The sequence below is a fragment of the Malus sylvestris genome, chromosome 6, assembly GCF_916048215.2.
Source record: "Malus sylvestris chromosome 6, drMalSylv7.2, whole genome shotgun sequence".
Taxonomy (NCBI): Eukaryota; Viridiplantae; Streptophyta; class Magnoliopsida; order Rosales; family Rosaceae; genus Malus; species Malus sylvestris.
The window spans coordinates 633,337-652,047 of record NC_062265.1 but is presented as its reverse complement, the minus strand read 5'-3'; the positions used below and the strand labels follow the sequence as shown (position 1 = coordinate 652,047).

Here is an 18,711-nt window from a genome sequence, read left to right as displayed (position 1 = left end):
ACGATGTGATATGATCTTGTTCCACTCCAACCCCTCCCCAACAAAGGTTCTCTTTCGCTTTTGCCTATTTAATAAAACAAAATATTTCATCCCATATTCTTTTGCCAAATAAAGAAAGAGTGTAGTATGGGTATTATGGTAAATTGAAGAAAAATAGGATATGGATATGGTATAGAAAGGGCGGTTGAAAAAACAGGTATATTTCCAACGGCCATGGCATCAGTAAGGTGCTTGACCGTTAATCAGCGTCTCAGTCGTCATCACTCTCATTCAAAAGGTGGCAGCGGCGGCAGCGGCAGCAGTACTAAAGGGCAAGTGGAACAAGTTTCAGTAGTACAAAAAGTGCTGCCCATTTCCTCGTCATTGATTTCTTGTTCAAGAAGATGTGCTGCCATTCTCATTAGTACTTGGCTGCCTATCACCCTCATTTCAGCCGCGTCTCCTCCTCCGCCTTCACTGGCGAGAGAGCGACGCAACAGGAAAATCATCCCCCTTGAAGACTACCGCACAACCCGTAAGTTACTTAGTTACTCACTTTCTCATATCTAACTGTTTCAATTTCTTAAATTTTGTTGTTGATTTTGAAGGATAATTATGTACGAAGTTGTATTTATCCATTGGTAAAATTGGTTGTATATATTTAGGTGCAATGGTGAACCCACAATTTATTCCGCACTATGAAAATTGCAAACTGAAAACAGTTACGAAACAAGTTTAACCCATCTTTGCTTGCTTGATTTCTTGTTCCTTCAGCAGCTGATGGATTAAAATATTATGATTTGGTTGAGGGAAGGGGTCCAGTAGCTGAGAAAGGATCAACAGTTGAGGTACATACATGCATTTGTGTTTCTAATTTAAGTAGATTGATTGATGTTAATTTTCTTATTTAATGAAGTACCTGAATGCAGGTCCACTTTGACTGCTTGTATCGGGGGATTACAGCCGTGTCAAGCAGGGAATCTAAACTCTTGGCCGGAAATCGTAGTATCGCGCAGGTTCTCAACTCTATTCTTTGTTTTGTGGGTGTGTTGTGTGTGTTCATATCATGCACTGCCTCTTTTTGAATGAATTACCAACGCGTAATTCCTTGTTTTGTACTAGCCATACGTGTTCAAAGTTGGAGCTACTCCGGGGAAAGAACGAAAGCGTGAGTTTGTGGACAATGCCAATGGTCTATTTTCTGCACAAGCTGCACCAAAACCCCCTCAAGCAATGTACTCGGTAACTGAGGGGATGAAAGTCGGGGGAAAGGTGATGGAATCCTCCTTTTATGCTTAAATACAACATATATATGTGGTACTTATTCCATCTAGTTTCATCGTTTCCATGCCTTCTTTTCTCACCTTTTAACTTAGAAGACTTTTTGTCATTGTTTTCTGGTATCCTTGCAGCGAACTGTGATTGTTCCTCCAGAGGCTGGCTACGGCCAAAGGGGCATGAATGAGATCCCTGTAAGCGCCTCTAAACATCGATCATTTGTTCCGCTTATTAGTCTTGACAGTTGACTCCAAGACCTTACCCTAGGGCTAGGCATCACAACATCTATCATTCTATTATTCATTCATGAGAGCATTTTCGTACTGCAGTGCTATATCGTTATTGTTTAATACACTGCTTAACTCCAATCTTTGTTAATTTTGGACAAAATCTTCAAAAAATTTGAAGCGTTGTTTGTTTCTTAGACAGTCCTGATCGATCATGTTAAAAGTGTACTAGCTAGCTTATAGTGCGACGTACATGTGCAAGTCACTTGCTGTATATAACAAAAATGTTGAGCATACGATATGGAATTTGACAATGAATGTTTTCCACACAAATCTGCAGCCTGGTGCAACGTTTGAGCTAAATCTGGAGCTTTTGCAAGTAATTCCGCCTGACGGAAAGTGAGCCCGGCATAGGTTGATTACGGTAGTTTATTTTCGCTCGACGATCTCCCGTCTCATGTTTCGGTGGGAGGATGGGGATGAGCTGGAAGTTGAAACCGCCATCTTCAAAGAGTAGGGATAAACTTGAGAGAGACTTGCGTACGCAACGGAAAGTTTGTAAAGGTCTTATGGCTCATATCATTGAATCTGCATTTTCTGTACGTAATCTGGACGACTTTAGCAATTTGTCATTGCTGTATGAAACTGGCTCGTTTGGTTAAAATGGTAACGCAAATTTGTGTCGATTAACTGTCAAAAATAAGCTCGGTCGACTCAACTGAGCTTTGCAGAAACCTACACCTTAAAAACATGCAGACATTTCGAGTTGCTAACAGAACAACTTAGTTTGAACTTCATCGTACCGAATCATTCGTGTTCTAACTTACGCGAATAAATATGATCAAGCTAAATTTAATCAAGTCCATCGCACTCGTAATACAATGCGTTTTCAAAACAAAACTACAAGCAACTAGTCTTGTGTTTCACTCACTTTAAAGTTCCGGAGAATATTATAACAAGCGCAAAATATGCCTATTTCTTATATCTCGTCAATAAAATCCAGAAGATCGTCAACCTCCTGCCTCAAGGCGGCAATTTTCTGCAGATGTGAAGCAACCCGGCTCTCGATTTCCCTTCCGCCATACTTCTTCTCATAGCAATCCACAACTGTAGAGTGTTTCACCATTAACCTTTCTTCTAAATCTTTCTCCTTCACAACTAGCTCCTCCACCTGTATGAGCAACCAAATAATAAATGCTATAATTAAAAGATGCACAGCAATACTGTGATAACACTCTGCATGCCATGAAAACCCGGTGTATCGACAAGTGTTCCAATTAATTCAGTGGTTGGCAGTACATAAACAAAAAGATATTATAATTACAACTAAAAGGCGAACCAACCTTGGGTAGTATCTGTGCAGCCTGGTGAGAAGATTGCAAGAATGCCAACAAGGGCTTCATCTCTTTTGAAAGCTCTTTCAACGAACCGTCAGCTGCTTTCCGAGCAGCTTTACAAGCTTGGACATCCCCTGTCCGGGAAAGATCACGTAATGATGCTTCCAGCTTATCATGTATAAGGAGGCATCGGTTGATGATATTTTGGATCTTCTGAATTGCTGCTTGCACCTAGAACAAGACAGTAATTACTGTTTTCTTATTGTAAATTATTTAAGAAAGAAATATACAAGACAAAAACTTACTTCATCCCACTGCAGTTTGGCCAAATAAGCCGGAGAAGACTTGGAGATTGACATGTCCACATGCATGTATACAATGCCAGCAATGAAAAGAAAGAAAAATCCAGAAATCAACATCAAGGGTTCAGTAAGCATTGCGAGGCTGTTGAATTTGTAATAGACCTGCAAAGGAAGGATAATAAAGTTGAGAGAAAATTGAGGACAAAGTCCTAACACATGTACGGAGATTCACTTCACTCTTAATTTCAGAAAAGAAGCATGAAAAATTATTATTAGACAGTCCAACATAATACATCATGCGGAAATTACAAAATCTATGAATTAAGATCTCAACATTTACGGAAATGATATATTACTAGGAACCTCAAAAGAGTAGCAGGATAACAGTGGGAAGACAGGGAAGATGACACACTACATGATAGGCAACACAGCAGCTGACCAACATTTTTATTTTTGACAACTTTTGCGATAAAGTGGATAAATAAACTATTAAAATGTTGATTGATTATACATCCTAATTACTAAAGAGAGGGTATCAGGCACCTAAAACAGAAACTAAATCTGACAAAGATGAAGCAGAAAGCTTGGAAAATATCCGCAACTGATACCACTACAAGCATCGCTAGACACTTACAATCTCATTTAAGCAATACTGGAAACTTAAATATCACGTCTTGTTTTCTATAGACCGCTAGAAATGTACATTGGTGTCGAAAACAATCAACATTAGAAACTAAGTAAATGTAATATTTTAGCAAAACAAAAATTAAAAAAACATTCAAATTTGATGTTCTCATAGTCATCTCCTGTTTTATGAGAAAATGTAATATAGTTACCTGGAATTTCTGATTATGCTCAGGCACAGCATTAGTCTTTTCGAGTACAACCACTGGTCTCCCAACAAGATCCAAGTGGGAAAATTTTGTCTGTAAGAGTCGTACACATATTTAATCAGAAACAAAAAAAGGAAAATGAAGCTTTTTTCCAAATAGAAAAAAAAAAAAAAAAAAAAAAAGATGAGGCAAAAGAGAAATAATAAATTATAACTTGGTCTATAATAGCAATAATACCTCTCGCCCTTGTTTCAGAGGAAATGGAGCAGATACAGATATATCTCTAGAGCCCTCAGGTAGAACAACCTGCAGTTCACAGTCAAAAATATAAAAAAAAAATGCAGGAAATTAATTCTTTTCACATAATCTGACTCTAAATCATGCTTTTTAAACTTTCTTCTGATATACCACATCCTACACATTAAAAGGAAGTAATATGAAAGCAACTCAGTATGACTGTCTAACAAATAAGTACACAAGTTGAAGAAAAAAGAATTAAAGGGTCAAAGGACATAGTATCAATAAATCATCACATTACCAACCTTCACAATGAGGGTGTCAATGACCACCTCATTCACGGGGCAACCAAAACTAATATTAAGGACACGTTTTCCATCTGATTCAAACAGATATTCATGAAGCGGCAAGCCATATCCGATGGTAAAAGCAGTTCTCCAACCACCAAACATAGGGTATCTAGGTTCGATTTCCAGTTCTGTCTGCAATCATACATACAAGTTGAGTACAATCAGGAATAACAACTGGGAATATTAGTCCATGCGAGGTAAAAAAGTTACCTTCTTAGAATCACTCCATAAGTTGGATGTTGAAACATTGCCTATTTCATCCCTATAGTAAACAGAATGAGCTCTTGGTGGCAATTTCGCAACAAGACGCCTAATGGCTGATTGACCTCTGACATGAGGTCTGGCTTGATAATCAAGTCTGCAGAAGAAATGAACAAAAATTAAATTTAAGCTCCCGAATGGCACAACACCAAATGACCAACAAGACAATTAAAAGTAAAAGAAAAAGGGACCTTGAGAATTCTCCCTTGCTTTGAGCACCTCCATGGACAAGCTTGTAATGCTCTGTTACTTGAATATTACCCCAATGGGAAATCTCTATCTCTCGCACCAACTCTTCAGCAACAGCAAAAGGTTGATTGCTCTCAAAATGAACAACTATAGGTGAGAAGGAAAGGGGAGAAAGATTCTCGTAAGGACCATATTTGATCTCTGAACCAACATTCTTTGTATTTTCTACTTTTGTATAAGACTCAATTCTCGCATCAGGTAATTTAACACTGAGTGTTTGCACCTTGACCGCATAAGGAGAGAGATAGTATGCGCTTTCCTGAAACACTAGGAGTTGAATGTCAGCCTGAGTAACTTTCTCTGGAAACGGCTTCAATGCATGGGTGAAAACAGCCAATACATCAAAAGTGAAGCTGTCCCCCTTGCCCAGTCCCTTTGGTAAAGCAACAGAATAAAATGTCAAGGCAGGAGGCATGTCTTTCGGATGAACGTTTTGAACTGGGTAACCAATACTAGAACCTTTCGCTTTTCCTTTGCCTTCGGTGGGGGTTGCCGTCAGATGTGCCAAAAGTTTAGCCTGCTTCTCGGGAAAGGCCAACAAAACTTCTGAAACCAAACTGCTTCCCTCATTCACCACCTGCAGAGCATGAAGGGCACACAATTCAAATTCAAGATATATGCAAACATGGTTTCTTATCTGTTATTCATTTTTTGAACAAGCAAAACTTTCCAAACATTCTTGGCGTGATTCCTACTAAACGTCGAATCGAGAATTCAAAATCTGAGAAACTAATTTCATTAAGTCTCAAATAAATTCAAGAACAATCGATCAAATGTTAACAATTCAATTAATGAAAAGGGTAGTGATGGGGCACCTTCAGCGTGGAAGTGATCCGCGCAATTTGTGATGTCAAATCAATCTGCAACCAACCAACCAACAACCAAAGCTCAATGTCAAATTCAAACACGAAGGAAGACCAAATACAACCTTAGAAAAAACAAACTTACTTTGATGAATGAAAACTAGAATTTTCGATTTAAAACGTGAAACAATAAATGAGAAGCTGGAGATCTCCAACAACATTGATCAGACAAACAGTAAAAACACAATCCAATTCATGGAATCAGGGAGGGAGACGAGACTTACGCGTCGGTCAACCTTGGAGATGACCAGATCCGACAACACAGGCGCCCACACGACGGCGAGTACCAGCAGAAACACATCCACTCTCAAACCCATTTCTCGCATCTCTCTCTTCTCTCTCTCTCTGCAAAGCAAATGCAGCAGCTGTTCGCAGAGGCTTTGGGTTTCTTCAGTCTCCAAACTACGATATTTCCGAGGGTGGGAGAATAGATGAAGGAATCCTCAAACCAGTTGAGCCCAACTCACTTGCACAAGGCCCAATTGGCCCAATTTTGAAGCAGAACACGTGCTGAAATCTGACGTGGCCGTCAATGATTGGGTGATGAAACGAAAAACGCACGTGATGGTCTTCTCTCCAAAATCCTAAGATAACGGGGAGGCGTAGGGAGGGTTGTGCAAGTGGGTGACTGTCCTTCTCTCTTCACTTGTCTTCTCCGCCATATCCTGCTAGGGTTTTGGGTTTTGGTTTCGGATTACGGTGGTGAAATGGAGACCTCTCTGAGATATGGCGGCGATGCCAAAGCTTTGAGAATCCACGCCAAGCAGAAGCTCCCCCTCGATTCCAAAACCCACTTGCAGGTCCTCTCTTCTCCCGATTTTCTTCAATTTTTAATCTCTCTCTGTTTTGCTTTCTTGGTTGATTGCTGTGCTGTTGAAATTTTCATGCATTTTTCTGTGGTCACTGAATATTAGTAAATTTCCCAGTTTGAAGCCATTCGAGTTGTAATACCATGTTGGGGAATTCAATTCAGTGCTCAAATGCTTGACCTTTTTTTTCTGTGTGTGTCAGGTTCATGGAGAGCTAGATACTAGATTTGGAGTTCCAACATTTTTTAGAGCGGTAGTGAGGCGCTTCTACCCCGATGTATGTCAATTTTTCCAATATCCAAGTTCTGGTTACAGCAATTTATTTAGAATTGCAGCTCAAGAACAATCAAATAGAATTATCTATTTGTGCAATTTATGGCCAGGCGAGGCTAACATCGATGTTGTTCCTTTTTTGAAATTTAATCATTAATAATTGATAATTGATATGCGTGGCGAATTGGCAATGACAATGCAATCAATTGTAGTTTTCAGCAAGCCTTGGAGTGGGATTGCAATATGATAAGCGCGAGAAACTGCATTACACTGTCCGTGCGAAGAAGTCATTCCCTGTGACAACAGATGGCCTGTTCAGCTTCAATGTTAAGGGAAGATGTCATCTTGACAAAGAATTTAAAGAGGTTGGTACTAGTTCAATTGCTTTTATTTTGACCTTTGCAAACACTTGTGCGGTTGTGCCCATTTCTTATATAATTGCTGAATCAAAACACACGTTCTCTTGAGACCGGCAAAATAAAATATATGCTCTCTATTCTCTATCTCTGCTCTCGAGCGTGTTTGTTATCCCTTCTTAGAGTTGGAAATTAGAACCTTTGTATGTTGATGTTGGCTCTAATTCTTCCACAGAGAAACTCCACAGGAGCTGCTGAATTTTCGTGGTGCATTTTGAACTTTCAAAAGGACCAAGATGTCCGGCTCAAACTTGGTTATGACTTGTTGGACAAGGTATTGTTACTTAGATCAAACTTGGTTATGACTTGTTGTGCCGGTCTTGTTTACGTTGTTGGAATCATTTCATATGAACTCATATATTCAACAATATATTGTTTCTTATCAATAGATCTTCTATTGAATAGATAATTACTAATATCATAAGACAACAGCTACGAATTTTACGTTTATGCTAGAAGATTAGCATCTTCTCTTTGTATTGCACTTTTGGTGGACTGAATGAAATAATGGAGCTAATTTGATCAATCTCAGTTCCCAATATCGAATACCCATCCCTGTAGTTTAGATGAATTTAATTAATTATCCTATTGTTTGTCAAAAAACTCAGTTCCAGTTTTGAATCATTTCCTTGTAAATTGTAGTTAAAGGCGACATTGAACTTTCCACTTAGTATTTATTATTTTTCCGCCTTTTTCAGGTTCCATATATGCAGATCAGGGAAAACAATTGGACATTCAATGCCAATGGTAATGGTAAATGGAATGTGAGGTTTGACTTGTGAGAAGGGGGAACTTTTGTAGGTCAGATGTGTTGTTGCAAAACGTTGTTGTACTGTATTTACTTATAATTGGCAGGCCATTGTGCTAAAACTTAACATTGAAAAGCAAAGTGCAACATTTAGTGGTCAATTATCCGATTCTTTTGGCTTATATTTTTTATATTCATAGCTTTTGCCATACCATAGTTGCTGAAAGTTCAATTGAGTTACCATACTGGAATCCACTGATGGTCAAAGCGCTAAACCAAAGAATCGGTTCGGTCTCAACAGGGATCAGACTGTATTTCGGACCGATTAGGTTGGGATTCGGCTGAGAGTTTCAATTTGGTGCAGGCAACTCAACCGGATTGTGAGTTTGGGCTAGGATTGAAAATTTGATTTGTAGCTGTATCCTAGGAAATAGAATGGTCTGGCTGGCGATGAAGTTTCCATTTTAATGTTTGGTGACGGAGTTTCAATTTGATTCTTCATACTTTCTGTTTGATTCGATTTCACCTCCATTTTGGAAGGGATGGGTTAGTGTTGGAGTGATAAGATGGGAAGTCTTGTCCTGCGTTTGGTGCACACAGGTACTGAGGTCATGTGTAACTCCCTAAAAGTCAATTAGTATTACCGTCATGTGGTATTATTCTTCACTTATACGTAAAAGATATTAAGTTCGATTATTGCCAAAGGCAATTCGAACTAAATTATTATGGTTATCTGATTGTAAGGTTAAGCCCACTTCCTCAACCCTTAATGTAAATAATATCATATATGGTAATAAAGAAATTCAAAATCTCGAAACTCATTGTTTCAAATTTTCAATTGAATCAATTGCCAAATCGACTGCAATCGCCATCCATTCGACTCAAGTGGATGAGAGAGAGTGGGACTTTAACAAACCAAATAACATCTCCAATATTCTAGTCGATTTCAATTTCTCTAATCATATCATATTCGTGCTGGAAATATTTTTGTGCATTATCCTGTTAATTATTATTGGATGAGTTCAATTTAATCTATCTATTTTTTATAAAGAGTACAGTATTAATTGATATAATATAGAAGTCGTACATATGGTAGGATAGGGTGCATATTTACTAGGCCTCGATAAAAACTCTGTCGAAGATTTCAACTCGGACAAAATTGTACATTAGGCAGTTCCTCGAACCAAACTCGTCTTTGATCTAGAGTAGATCGCAACTGCGCCAATCTGTGAGCAACCTTTTTCGACCCTCTCCACATATGCTTGATTCTGGTTTGTGGAATGGAGTGTAGGTAATAACGTGTCTCCTGAATTATAGCTCCCCACAAAGACATATCATCATCCTTTTGAAGAGAGAGCGCAGCAACAACCAAGGCTGCGTCTCCCTCCAATTCGAGCTGATTTTTTCTTTTTTTTGGATAAGTAAAATATATCGATGAGAAAAAGAGAATACAAGTAGCAAAGAGTAGCTAAAAATACAAACAAGCAACAAATAGCTGTCGCAATAAGAAAAACAGACAACAAAGCTAACATCTAAGCAGCAATAACAAGCACTAACTATTCATAATCATATTTCAATTCGAGCTGATTTGTACCCAGCTCTTGGGCCATCATAAATGCAGCACATTTATAATTTAGGGTAGTGAGCAAATTTTAAAATTTAAACTAATATGATGATAATTAGTATAATAATAAGCATTACCACCATTTATAATTTAGGGTAGTGACCAAAAATGCACTTATTCATGCCACCAAACCGTCCAAAGGATCCCAAATGGTTTTGAACCAAACTGCACTCCTAATTGAGCACATTTAACGGTCCAGCTGCATTCCAAACCACTTTGGGATACAAAGACGAATCATATCATACTATTGTCCACTTCCCGAACACCAGGGAAGGGGAGGGATAGTGGAGAAGCCTTGTCTTGTCTTTTTCTTGTATACAAAACAAATACATTCTCCTTTTATAATTATCCGGTACCATTAACTCTGTACGTAATATAATTAAATTAATAAGTGAGATAAAAGGATAGAATGCTAGTGGAGACTGGGGAGGAGATAGTGTTCTCTTGTATACAAAATAGCTCACGTAAGAAATCCACATATTTGAAGTATAAAATGAATAAAAACGTGCTTAGTTCATTTGGAAAGTGATCAAGTCATTGAATACACTGAAATAGTTGACCCCAACATGTTACAATATTTATACTTTGTGAATGACGTAGTCTTATCGTAAAAATTTCATTATCAGAACTGTTTAATTTCTTAATCTTCATTTAAAGATCATTTGTGTTCTCTTGTATACAAAATAGCTCACGTAAGAAATCCACATATTTGAAGTATAAAATGAATAAAAATGTGCTTAGTTCATTTGGAAAATGATCAAGTCATTGAATACACTGAAATAGTTGACACCGACATGTTACAATATTTATACTTTGTGAATGACGTAAAAATTTCATTATTGAAACTGTTTTATTTCTTAATCTTCATTTAAAGATCGTTCATATAAAAAATAAGTCAATTTGAATCTAATATCATTTAGCCATCTAAATATATTAAACAAATTGATGGTTGAATAGCATATTCACCCTTTGGCAAATAACTTGTTTTTACAGTCGTGGTTTCATAATTGTAAATTTTCAGTTGTTAATCATTATCTAAATATATCAAACAAATGAACGGTTCATTGAGAGTATGTTATTTGGCACTAACACCGTTATTTTGTTCTATATATTTGGAAGACTGCATATCTATGGTTCGAATATTTTCTTTTGTAGGGATCATCTATAAATGATGATAAGAAATTGAACAGTTCTGATTATATTTTAGTATCATGTATAGTTTGATATATCATTTGCTATGGTTTTTCAACCGAAATTAATAAATATTAACTCCAAATCGGCTTGGTTCATCCATTTATATGATTCTTCGATTAGAAATTTAGAAATGTCGAATTCTATTTTGATGTTATCATTGTGTGTCTGAACAACATTACTCGCTAATAAAATCGGAAGACAGCCCTGTAACTAGTGCATAGTTAGAAGCAGTAAAGAGTGATATCAAAAATATAAAAAAAAGTAGGTCAGTTTATCTCTATGATTTCATTTATTTTCTTGTTTGTCGTAATAGGAAGGATCCAGCTCCGACAAGTTGACAAGGAGTCAACAGCCAAAGCTGAATGTTACCTATAAAAACGTTTCTCGCACACTTTCGCAACTACCAACTAACTCAACAAACCCCATCTCTCGACATGACTCGCCCTTTGAGATTGTTAAGCGCCTTCAAGCCTTCCTCGCTGTTTTCCGGACCGGAAGATGAACCCTCGTCCTCCCCCACCATGGGCTCAGACTCCGCTTTAGTCCTCCTCGCCCTCTTCTGCGCTCTCGTCTGCGTCCTCGGCCTCGTCGTCATCGCTCGCTGCGTCTGGCTTCGCCGCCTCACCGCTGCCGCCACAACTACCACACCTCCTCTTCCTCCGCCACCGCCGCCAAATAAGGGCTTGAAGAAAAAGGTCCTACGCTCTCTCCCGAAGCTTACGTACACGGCGGACTGCACTTCCAAGTTCACGGAGTGCGCCATCTGCCTCACCGAGTTCGCCTCCGGGGACGAGATCCGGGAGCTTCCGCAGTGTGGCCACGGCTTCCACGTTGCGTGCATCGACACGTGGCTCCGGTCGCACTCGTCCTGCCCGTCCTGCCGTCAGGTTCCGGAGATCTCTAATAAGTGCCACAAGTGTGGGGGTTACTCTTAATTAATTTGCCTTTAACACTTAGATCCGTTGAAGGAGATGATGATTGAAATCATAATAATCCCACCATTCAAGGACTTTAATTAGACCTGATTTTGTTGTAATTGATTTGTGATATTTTATTTCCATTGTTTGTTGTACAGTGTACTCGATATAAAGTAAGTAATAAAAATTATTCTACCTAATTCTATTTTTCTATTATTTAATTTAATTCAATTTTTCATGTTCACTACAATTGATCATCTTATTCTCAATTTGTAAAGTTCAGTTTGTTATTTAAAAACTCTTTTCTTTTTTTTCTAGTGAAATGGTTAAAGTATTGAATATTTGTTTAATATAAGTACGGCAATTTTTTTTTTTAAGTTTATCTTTTCGCGTACCGAATTAAAAAGACATTTGATTTGATCTAATGTTAATTGTAATTAGCTGCTACAAATTAATTAACACTGAAAGTTACACTTACCAAAATAATGAGAGATACTCTCTCATGCAAACTTCTTTTGGACAAATGATTGATTTTTCGAACATGACTCAACGTGATTGCTATATTCATTTCAAAAAGAAAAACAAATGTGGGCCTATTGTATTTCAGTATTTGTATTAATACAACCCACTCCTTGGTATTATTCAAATCAGAAGCTACCACCAGTGAGGAGCTAATATTCTTCGTTCAGAATCAGTACAATATCAAGGTTTTTTTTTCTTTTATTTTAAGGAAACGATAGTGGATTCATTAATCAAAACTCATTACAGAGATCCATTACAAAAGCCAAATCAAGGTAACAAATTTTCCTCAACAAGTAAATCTAAGATTAAACTTGTATACCATTCACAAACTTGACTCAAAGAAAGACCAAACGTGCGAGCTTTTGGGCAACAACGTTAGCTTGGCGGCGAGTGTGAAAAAAAAGGTAGCCTCAATGATTGTTGGGAATAACACCTTGATGTCCTCCGCAATTTGTCTAACCAAATACAGATTGAGAGATGGATCATTCGGCCCTCACATTGAAAGTTTTGAAAACCCTACCTTTTTTCCATTTTGTCTTTTGTCTGTTTGGTTTGTGTTTGAATTTGAAGTTTCTTTACTTATTGCTGTGTTTTCACTTAAAATTTAAAATAAGCCAAATCACGCAAATCAATTACGTTGTATGAGTTATATGTTAAATTCTAACTTATAAATTTCTTCCAATGATACAAGGCAACAACTCAATGATATGTCTATGTGTTAATATTCGCTAATCCACTAACTTAGAAGGCATATTTATCCTAAAACAGACAAAATTAAGCAGATCCTCTATATTATGCTAACAGTTCTTTATTCACAAGCCATTTATTCCCTTCTTTTCGGAACCGTTGAGTAAAGCAAGCTTTATGACCCACCCAACTTATCAAAGTAACCCCATTCTTTTGACATCTTCCCTAGAACACCCTTTAAAACAAGAGAAATTAGCCACTCTAGTAACACAAGAAAACAAAAGTGAATAGTTGAAATAGAACGATTCACAATATCTTATCTATTATAAATATGTAAAAGTTATAGAGATAATCTTTACTAGTAACAGGAGCGAAGCAGATGTAAAATATCACATTGAAACTATAGCATAAGGGGATGACAAATAAAGAGGGAGGAATAGATACTGAAGTTATTAATCTTTCCTTTCTTCTCAGTATATCACTCTATCTTTTAACAGCAATCGGAGCGCTCTATTTATAGAGCAACTCCGTATTACTACAGTTTGAAATTTACAATACATCTTTTGAAAAACGATCTCCTTCATTTCCAAAGTCCACATCTCAACACTGCCAATGTTTTCATTAATCTGCCAATGTTGAAAATCCAATCTGTGTGGGTATTGAAAAATCTACCAATGTTTTCAATATCATTGTGGGCATTCACTAACCCACCAGCATTTTCAACATTATCTACAATATATAGATAGTGTATTGAACGCCCGAAATGTCAAAATTACCCCCCACGCGCGTGCTCGCGCGCACACACACATATACATGAGGTTTTCATTGTTTTGAAAATTGAGAATAGTTACCAAATAAGATTTCAGTTTTCAAAAGAAATGAATAAAAATTAAAAACTACAAACGAAATAGTTATCAAATAACCCATAAATGACTCAGATCACTTATTATCAATCCCTTTTGTGTTGGACAATGTATTTTGGTTTTTTATTATTTTTTTAAGTCAACTGATATTCTGATTAAAACCACAGATAAGGCCAAAGAAATGAATAACAGAGCAATGCAACTTTACAAAGCAGGCTCCCTCACGAGTCGTGCATCACCGAAACATCACTAACCTAGCCACAAAGGCACCAAAAGAAAGGCAGGCCGAGTTGAGCTTTGCATAACCTTGATTTACATTTCTCGGTGGATAGCAAACCATTACGCCACAGATCCTTAGTTGATAATTGTGTGTCAAGTTTATAAATTATACATACTTAACAGCACGATTAGTGCTTTGATTCCCATTTACTCATCCCCCGGGCCAACTTCTTTTTTTTTTTATTCCAAAATTTTTATTTACCCATTTATTGAATAGAAACAAATTTATTGAAAATAAATGAGTTAAATGGACCTGGGTTTTATGAATACAACTTTAAAATGACTGTTTATATGATGAATGAACAATTCATAGTCACCTTATGCTAGAGAGATTTTTCAGTATGATCGGCACACGAGATGATATATCACGTGTCACTATACAAATGGTATGATATGTGTGTTAAAAAGTTAATAATTTAAAAAATAAAAATTTCCACCACTTACATAAAAACACGTGATGTACCACTCGTGTTCCTGTCACAATAAAAAATTTCGCCTCATGTTGAGATACAATTACACCCTAAGCCCTCAAGTTAGTAGGACATGGTCACATGGGGAGAAAATCACCTTTTGAATTAAAAACATTTGAAGGTACCAAGTTTTATAGATAGGGTAGTTCAAATAATTTAAGACATTAACAATTTTACCAAGCCTATATAGTGTATCAATCCACAAGTTTGTCTAATTATCTTTATGTAGGGGAGGAGGGGAAGATTTGAAATTTGACCATAAATTGGGGGTTATTTGCTCATCTATTAAAACTAGATAGCAACGAAAAATGTAAACAAGAACATATTCGGAAATATAACAAAAAATTCCCTCTCAATTACAATTTGGTAATTTAAAACTAGTTAACTACGCCCGTTCATGCTCACTCAAAACTTTTAATCGAATTAAACACAGTTAAAAGCCAACACTGCCTTCAGTTACTTTAACAAGCACACAGTTAAAAGCAATAAGCTATGAATCTATGATGATAGGAAAGAAATATGGTATTGCTATTGAGACGAGACTATCTGATCTGATGAATACAAGTTTACAAAACAAAAGAATGCAAAATTTCGTCTGACAGCGTGTTCCCAAGGTGAATAAATGTAGTATCCTCGACTTGAACAATAAAATTATCAGTACAGAGAGTTTTCTGGCTAACAACTAATTCAATTAACCAAGTTGTCATGACAATGCTTATCTTTGTCCACATATCCATCACAGGCATTCTGTGAAGCTTGAAACTTGAGTCATCTCGATGAGAAGTTCCCACCGGAGATTTACTAATCAATAAATTTTGGACCAGAGGAAATTAAAACCCAGAAGCAAAGTATAGAACAATATTACCTCTTGAAAATTCCTTCTCTCAATTTCCCTGTTCTGATTCAGCATTCCATTTCTCATTGCTATTGCTTTCTAAGTTGGAGTTCATCTCAATTAACTTTTGTTGTTCTTCCTCCGCCTCTTGTGCTTTCACCTGATTTACAACCTTAGGCTTGTTGCTTGTAGATTGCTGATACATAACACCGCCTAGCATACATATTAACAGCCCCACTGTGCCAACTATGGTTGAATGCTTGTCCCAAATAATCAGATTAATCACAACAGTCAATAGCTTGTTCACTATACCAAGAACAGTAAATCCAGTTGCAGAAATTGCCCTTCGGCAAGAAAACCCAAAGAAAGAGATAGACAAACCAAATAAACATGATAACCCCACTGGCAAAAGCACATCAAAAGAATACCAATCTGATTCATCCGTGATTTCATGCTTAATCTTCTTCAATTCACCCATTACAAGTAGTTCCAGCGGGAACAGTAGGAGAGCCTCAAGATTGTTATACAATACAAGACCCCATGTGTTTAAGCCGATGGTCATTACCACATGCTTTATGTAGACAAAATCTATGGACATGCTTACCAAGTAAGCTAGAGCCCAACTATAAGCCGTGACTGTGAACTGGTAATCTGTAAGCACATAAATCACACTTCCTCCAAAAATAGTGGCTAGTGAGGCCCATGTCCTTATTGATGGCCATGGTTGGTGCAAGAAGAGAGTCTCTCCTATTGCAACAAAGATTGGGACAACTGAACGAAAGACAATAAAAGTGTCAACGTTAGCATGAAGAAGGAGCTCACTGTTGGTGAAGAGAGAGAGGTAGAATATAACTGCTGCTGGTAGGAAGCGCCACATAGTAAGAAGGTCAAGCGAATCATGTTCTAGCAACTTAAGCCAGCCACATACAAGGACCCCCATAGCACTTGTAAAATACTGTAAAGCAGTTAGGGCCCCAGGATAAGGAAATTTCACGACAGCCCACTTGTTGATAATGGAAAGCAATGAGGCAGATAAGCAGTAACCAGCAGCTATACCGTAGACTGAGATCTGCTGGAGTATAACACTGGACCAGTTTGTTTGGATATTACCAAAAAGAGTAGGGGCACTTGAACCACCCTGAGCCTGACGGCCCTGACCAACTTGAGGATTCTCCACAACAATTTTATTGGACATCTGTTATAGGATTAAAATATTTGTTAGTCCACACGATTTTTAATTCTTTTTTTTTTTCCCCCCAAAACTTGGAAACAAATGCTTAACATTATAACATATACATCAGGCAAGAATAGCGACACCTCTCTCACGGACACTTCAGCTTCATCCATCTTGCTGGATTCACCAAGGGCCTCCACTTGTTCAAGCAACTTCTTTAACTTATCCTCCAAAATAAACAAATGTTTGGACTTTTCAATTGACAGTGGATGTGGTAGTGCAGGTTCCACCTCTTGGTGACGGTGTTCTCGCTCACGTCTTACTCTTCTATCCAAATCCATCACCTGCGATATGACAAAGAAATACAGGTGAATATTTTTATTTTCATTGAGCATAAATATAGGTGAATAATTCCTGATCATCACCCAATGGAAAGAAGTGCAACTTACCAACATCTCACAAAACTGAGCAAGTTCGGCTTCAAACTTGGGCACATATGCATCATGCTGTGGTGACTTCTCAAAACTATAATAAGAAAATAAAAAGTAACACTTAAAACTAAAAGGGAGAAAATAATCAGTCCAATAGCAGGTAGAAAAAGGGGGTCCTTGAAGGAAAATAAAAGGCAGTAGCTGATGGATTTATGATGAAAAGGCAGTCAGTAAGTTTGTAAAATTCTGATGAAATGGAAGACAGCGTATTTAATGACCTCAGATTATCATCTGATTTTGAAAACTAAACTTCGAGTTTCAACAAACAGTCTAGATACTCTTATAAACGCTTAATGAAAGCAATTGTACACAAATGTATGAACCTGCTAAGTATGCATACATTGGAGCAACATTGAAGTATTGCAACATGCGACATGCAATTGGTTGAAGTATTTTGAAGTTTTTCCACACGTATGAATCTGTATGCATAAAATGGATATTTTGTAGCAAATCCAGTACAACCAATTAACTTAACATGAAAGAAGAAAAGATAATTCCTTTAATTGCATTCGATCTAGATGTATAAAAAAAGGGTAATATGACACCTCAAGAAACAATTCCCACAAGAAAATCCTAATCTAAATAAAATGTCCAGTTAGTCACCTTTCCTTCAACTTCGGGTCATGGATTTTAGGGCACTGTCCTGATAAACAAAAGATTTGGTGTCAGTGATGTGTTATACTCTCCAAAAATCCGAAAAGCAAATGATTCGGGAATCGAATCCCAATTCAGACATTTCTTGCTTGCTCTTTCTCAGCAACTAAATAGTTTGAACAGGTGCAATTCAACACGAAATTTAAAAGCAATGCACCTAGATCGCTTCGAGTATTGGCGAAGAGATGGAACGGACAAAACCGAACCAAATAGTGCCCGCAGACTTCCTTATCATCCCAAGTAATTTCCCTGCCCCTCTTTCTCTCTTCCTCCGTCAAATTACGAGCTGGAATTCATCAACCAAATTAGAAAATGTTTATAAACAAATTAAAGCAAGAGTAAGCAAATGATTAATGCAATTAGAACCACTAATTTTGTTTCGAAAAATCGTCAAAATACATTACCAAATTATAGCATCTAAATGTGAAGAAGCAAAAGCCAAAGGGTATGAAGAAAAAGCAACGAATAATTAGGGTTTATGGGAGATACCTGTGCCCATAAGTTCGTGTAGCGGAGAAGGAAATTCAGAAGGGTTTGAATTTTGAGGGAGAAACAATTAATTTGAGTGGGAGGGGAGGAAGTTGGGATTAGGGTTTATAGCAAACGCATAAGTGAGGAAGGAGCAGCGTAAGTAACTGCCATGGCTTTTGGGCCCTCTAGGCTTCTCAAGGTTTGATTTTGAATCTCAAGGAAGTAGAATTATGACTTTGAATCTGAGGGAGAAGGAGACAGCGTCAGCGACGGTGGTGGTAAACATACAAAAATCCTTGTTTGCTAAACTTTGCTTCGCGGTAATTTTTCGGAGAATTACTGTCAATTTCCCAAAACACAATTTCGAA

At 37.4% G+C, this 18,711-nt stretch overlaps 5 protein-coding genes across 7 annotated transcripts; 3 read left to right on the top strand and 2 right to left on the bottom strand.

Moving 5' to 3' along the window:
- The first annotated feature begins 176 nt into the window (after positions 1–176).
- LOC126626399 (peptidyl-prolyl cis-trans isomerase FKBP18, chloroplastic) lies at positions 177–2,148 on the top strand. Of its 2 annotated transcripts, none has more exons than XM_050295724.1 (6): positions 177–514; positions 757–827; positions 909–995; positions 1,102–1,251; positions 1,392–1,451; positions 1,825–2,148. In XM_050295724.1, exons 1-6 carry the CDS (start codon positions 214–216, stop codon positions 1,885–1,887), a joined length of 732 nt encoding a protein of 243 aa, XP_050151681.1. In that variant the 5' UTR covers positions 177–213; the 3' UTR covers positions 1,888–2,148. The 2 variants fall into 2 exon arrangements, with proteins under 2 accessions (XP_050151681.1, XP_050151680.1); XM_050295723.1 differs by having other exon boundaries at positions 178–514; positions 754–827.
- A 102-nt stretch (positions 2,149–2,250) lies between these two features.
- Positions 2,251–6,327, bottom strand: LOC126626398 (dolichyl-diphosphooligosaccharide--protein glycosyltransferase subunit 1A). Its single transcript, XM_050295722.1, has 10 exons — positions 6,141–6,327; positions 5,869–5,913; positions 4,996–5,630; positions 4,754–4,901; positions 4,499–4,675; positions 4,194–4,262; positions 3,960–4,049; positions 3,127–3,285; positions 2,828–3,052; positions 2,251–2,655 (listed from the first exon to the last, which is right to left on the bottom strand). Exons 1-10 carry the CDS (start codon positions 6,240–6,242, stop codon positions 2,464–2,466), a joined length of 1,842 nt encoding a protein of 613 aa, XP_050151679.1. The 5' UTR covers positions 6,243–6,327; the 3' UTR covers positions 2,251–2,463.
- Positions 6,328–6,512: 185 nt separating this feature from the next.
- LOC126626400 (outer envelope pore protein 21B, chloroplastic) lies at positions 6,513–8,323 on the top strand. Its single transcript, XM_050295726.1, has 5 exons — positions 6,513–6,716; positions 6,928–7,002; positions 7,211–7,363; positions 7,590–7,688; positions 8,113–8,323. Exons 1-5 carry the CDS (start codon positions 6,624–6,626, stop codon positions 8,194–8,196), a joined length of 504 nt encoding a protein of 167 aa, XP_050151683.1. The 5' UTR covers positions 6,513–6,623; the 3' UTR covers positions 8,197–8,323.
- A 3,049-nt stretch (positions 8,324–11,372) lies between these two features.
- LOC126626397 (RING-H2 finger protein ATL80-like) lies at positions 11,373–12,097 on the top strand. Its single transcript, XM_050295721.1, has one exon. The coding sequence runs from the start codon at positions 11,415–11,417 to the stop codon at positions 11,913–11,915; it is 501 nt and encodes a 166-aa protein (XP_050151678.1). The 5' UTR covers positions 11,373–11,414; the 3' UTR covers positions 11,916–12,097.
- A 3,125-nt stretch (positions 12,098–15,222) lies between these two features.
- LOC126626396 (GDP-mannose transporter GONST3-like) lies at positions 15,223–18,699 on the bottom strand. 2 transcript variants are annotated; one of them, XM_050295718.1, is made up of 6 exons: positions 18,362–18,699; positions 18,030–18,158; positions 17,822–17,861; positions 17,177–17,252; positions 16,850–17,071; positions 15,223–16,748 (listed from the first exon to the last, which is right to left on the bottom strand). In XM_050295718.1, the coding sequence occupies exons 1-6, from the start codon at positions 18,369–18,371 to the stop codon at positions 15,603–15,605; spliced, it is 1,623 nt and encodes a 540-aa protein (XP_050151675.1). In that variant the 5' UTR covers positions 18,372–18,699; the 3' UTR covers positions 15,223–15,602. The 2 variants fall into 2 exon arrangements, with proteins under 2 accessions (XP_050151675.1, XP_050151676.1); XM_050295719.1 differs by having other exon boundaries at positions 16,871–17,071; positions 18,362–18,697.
- Between the last annotated feature and the right edge of the window lie 12 nt (positions 18,700–18,711).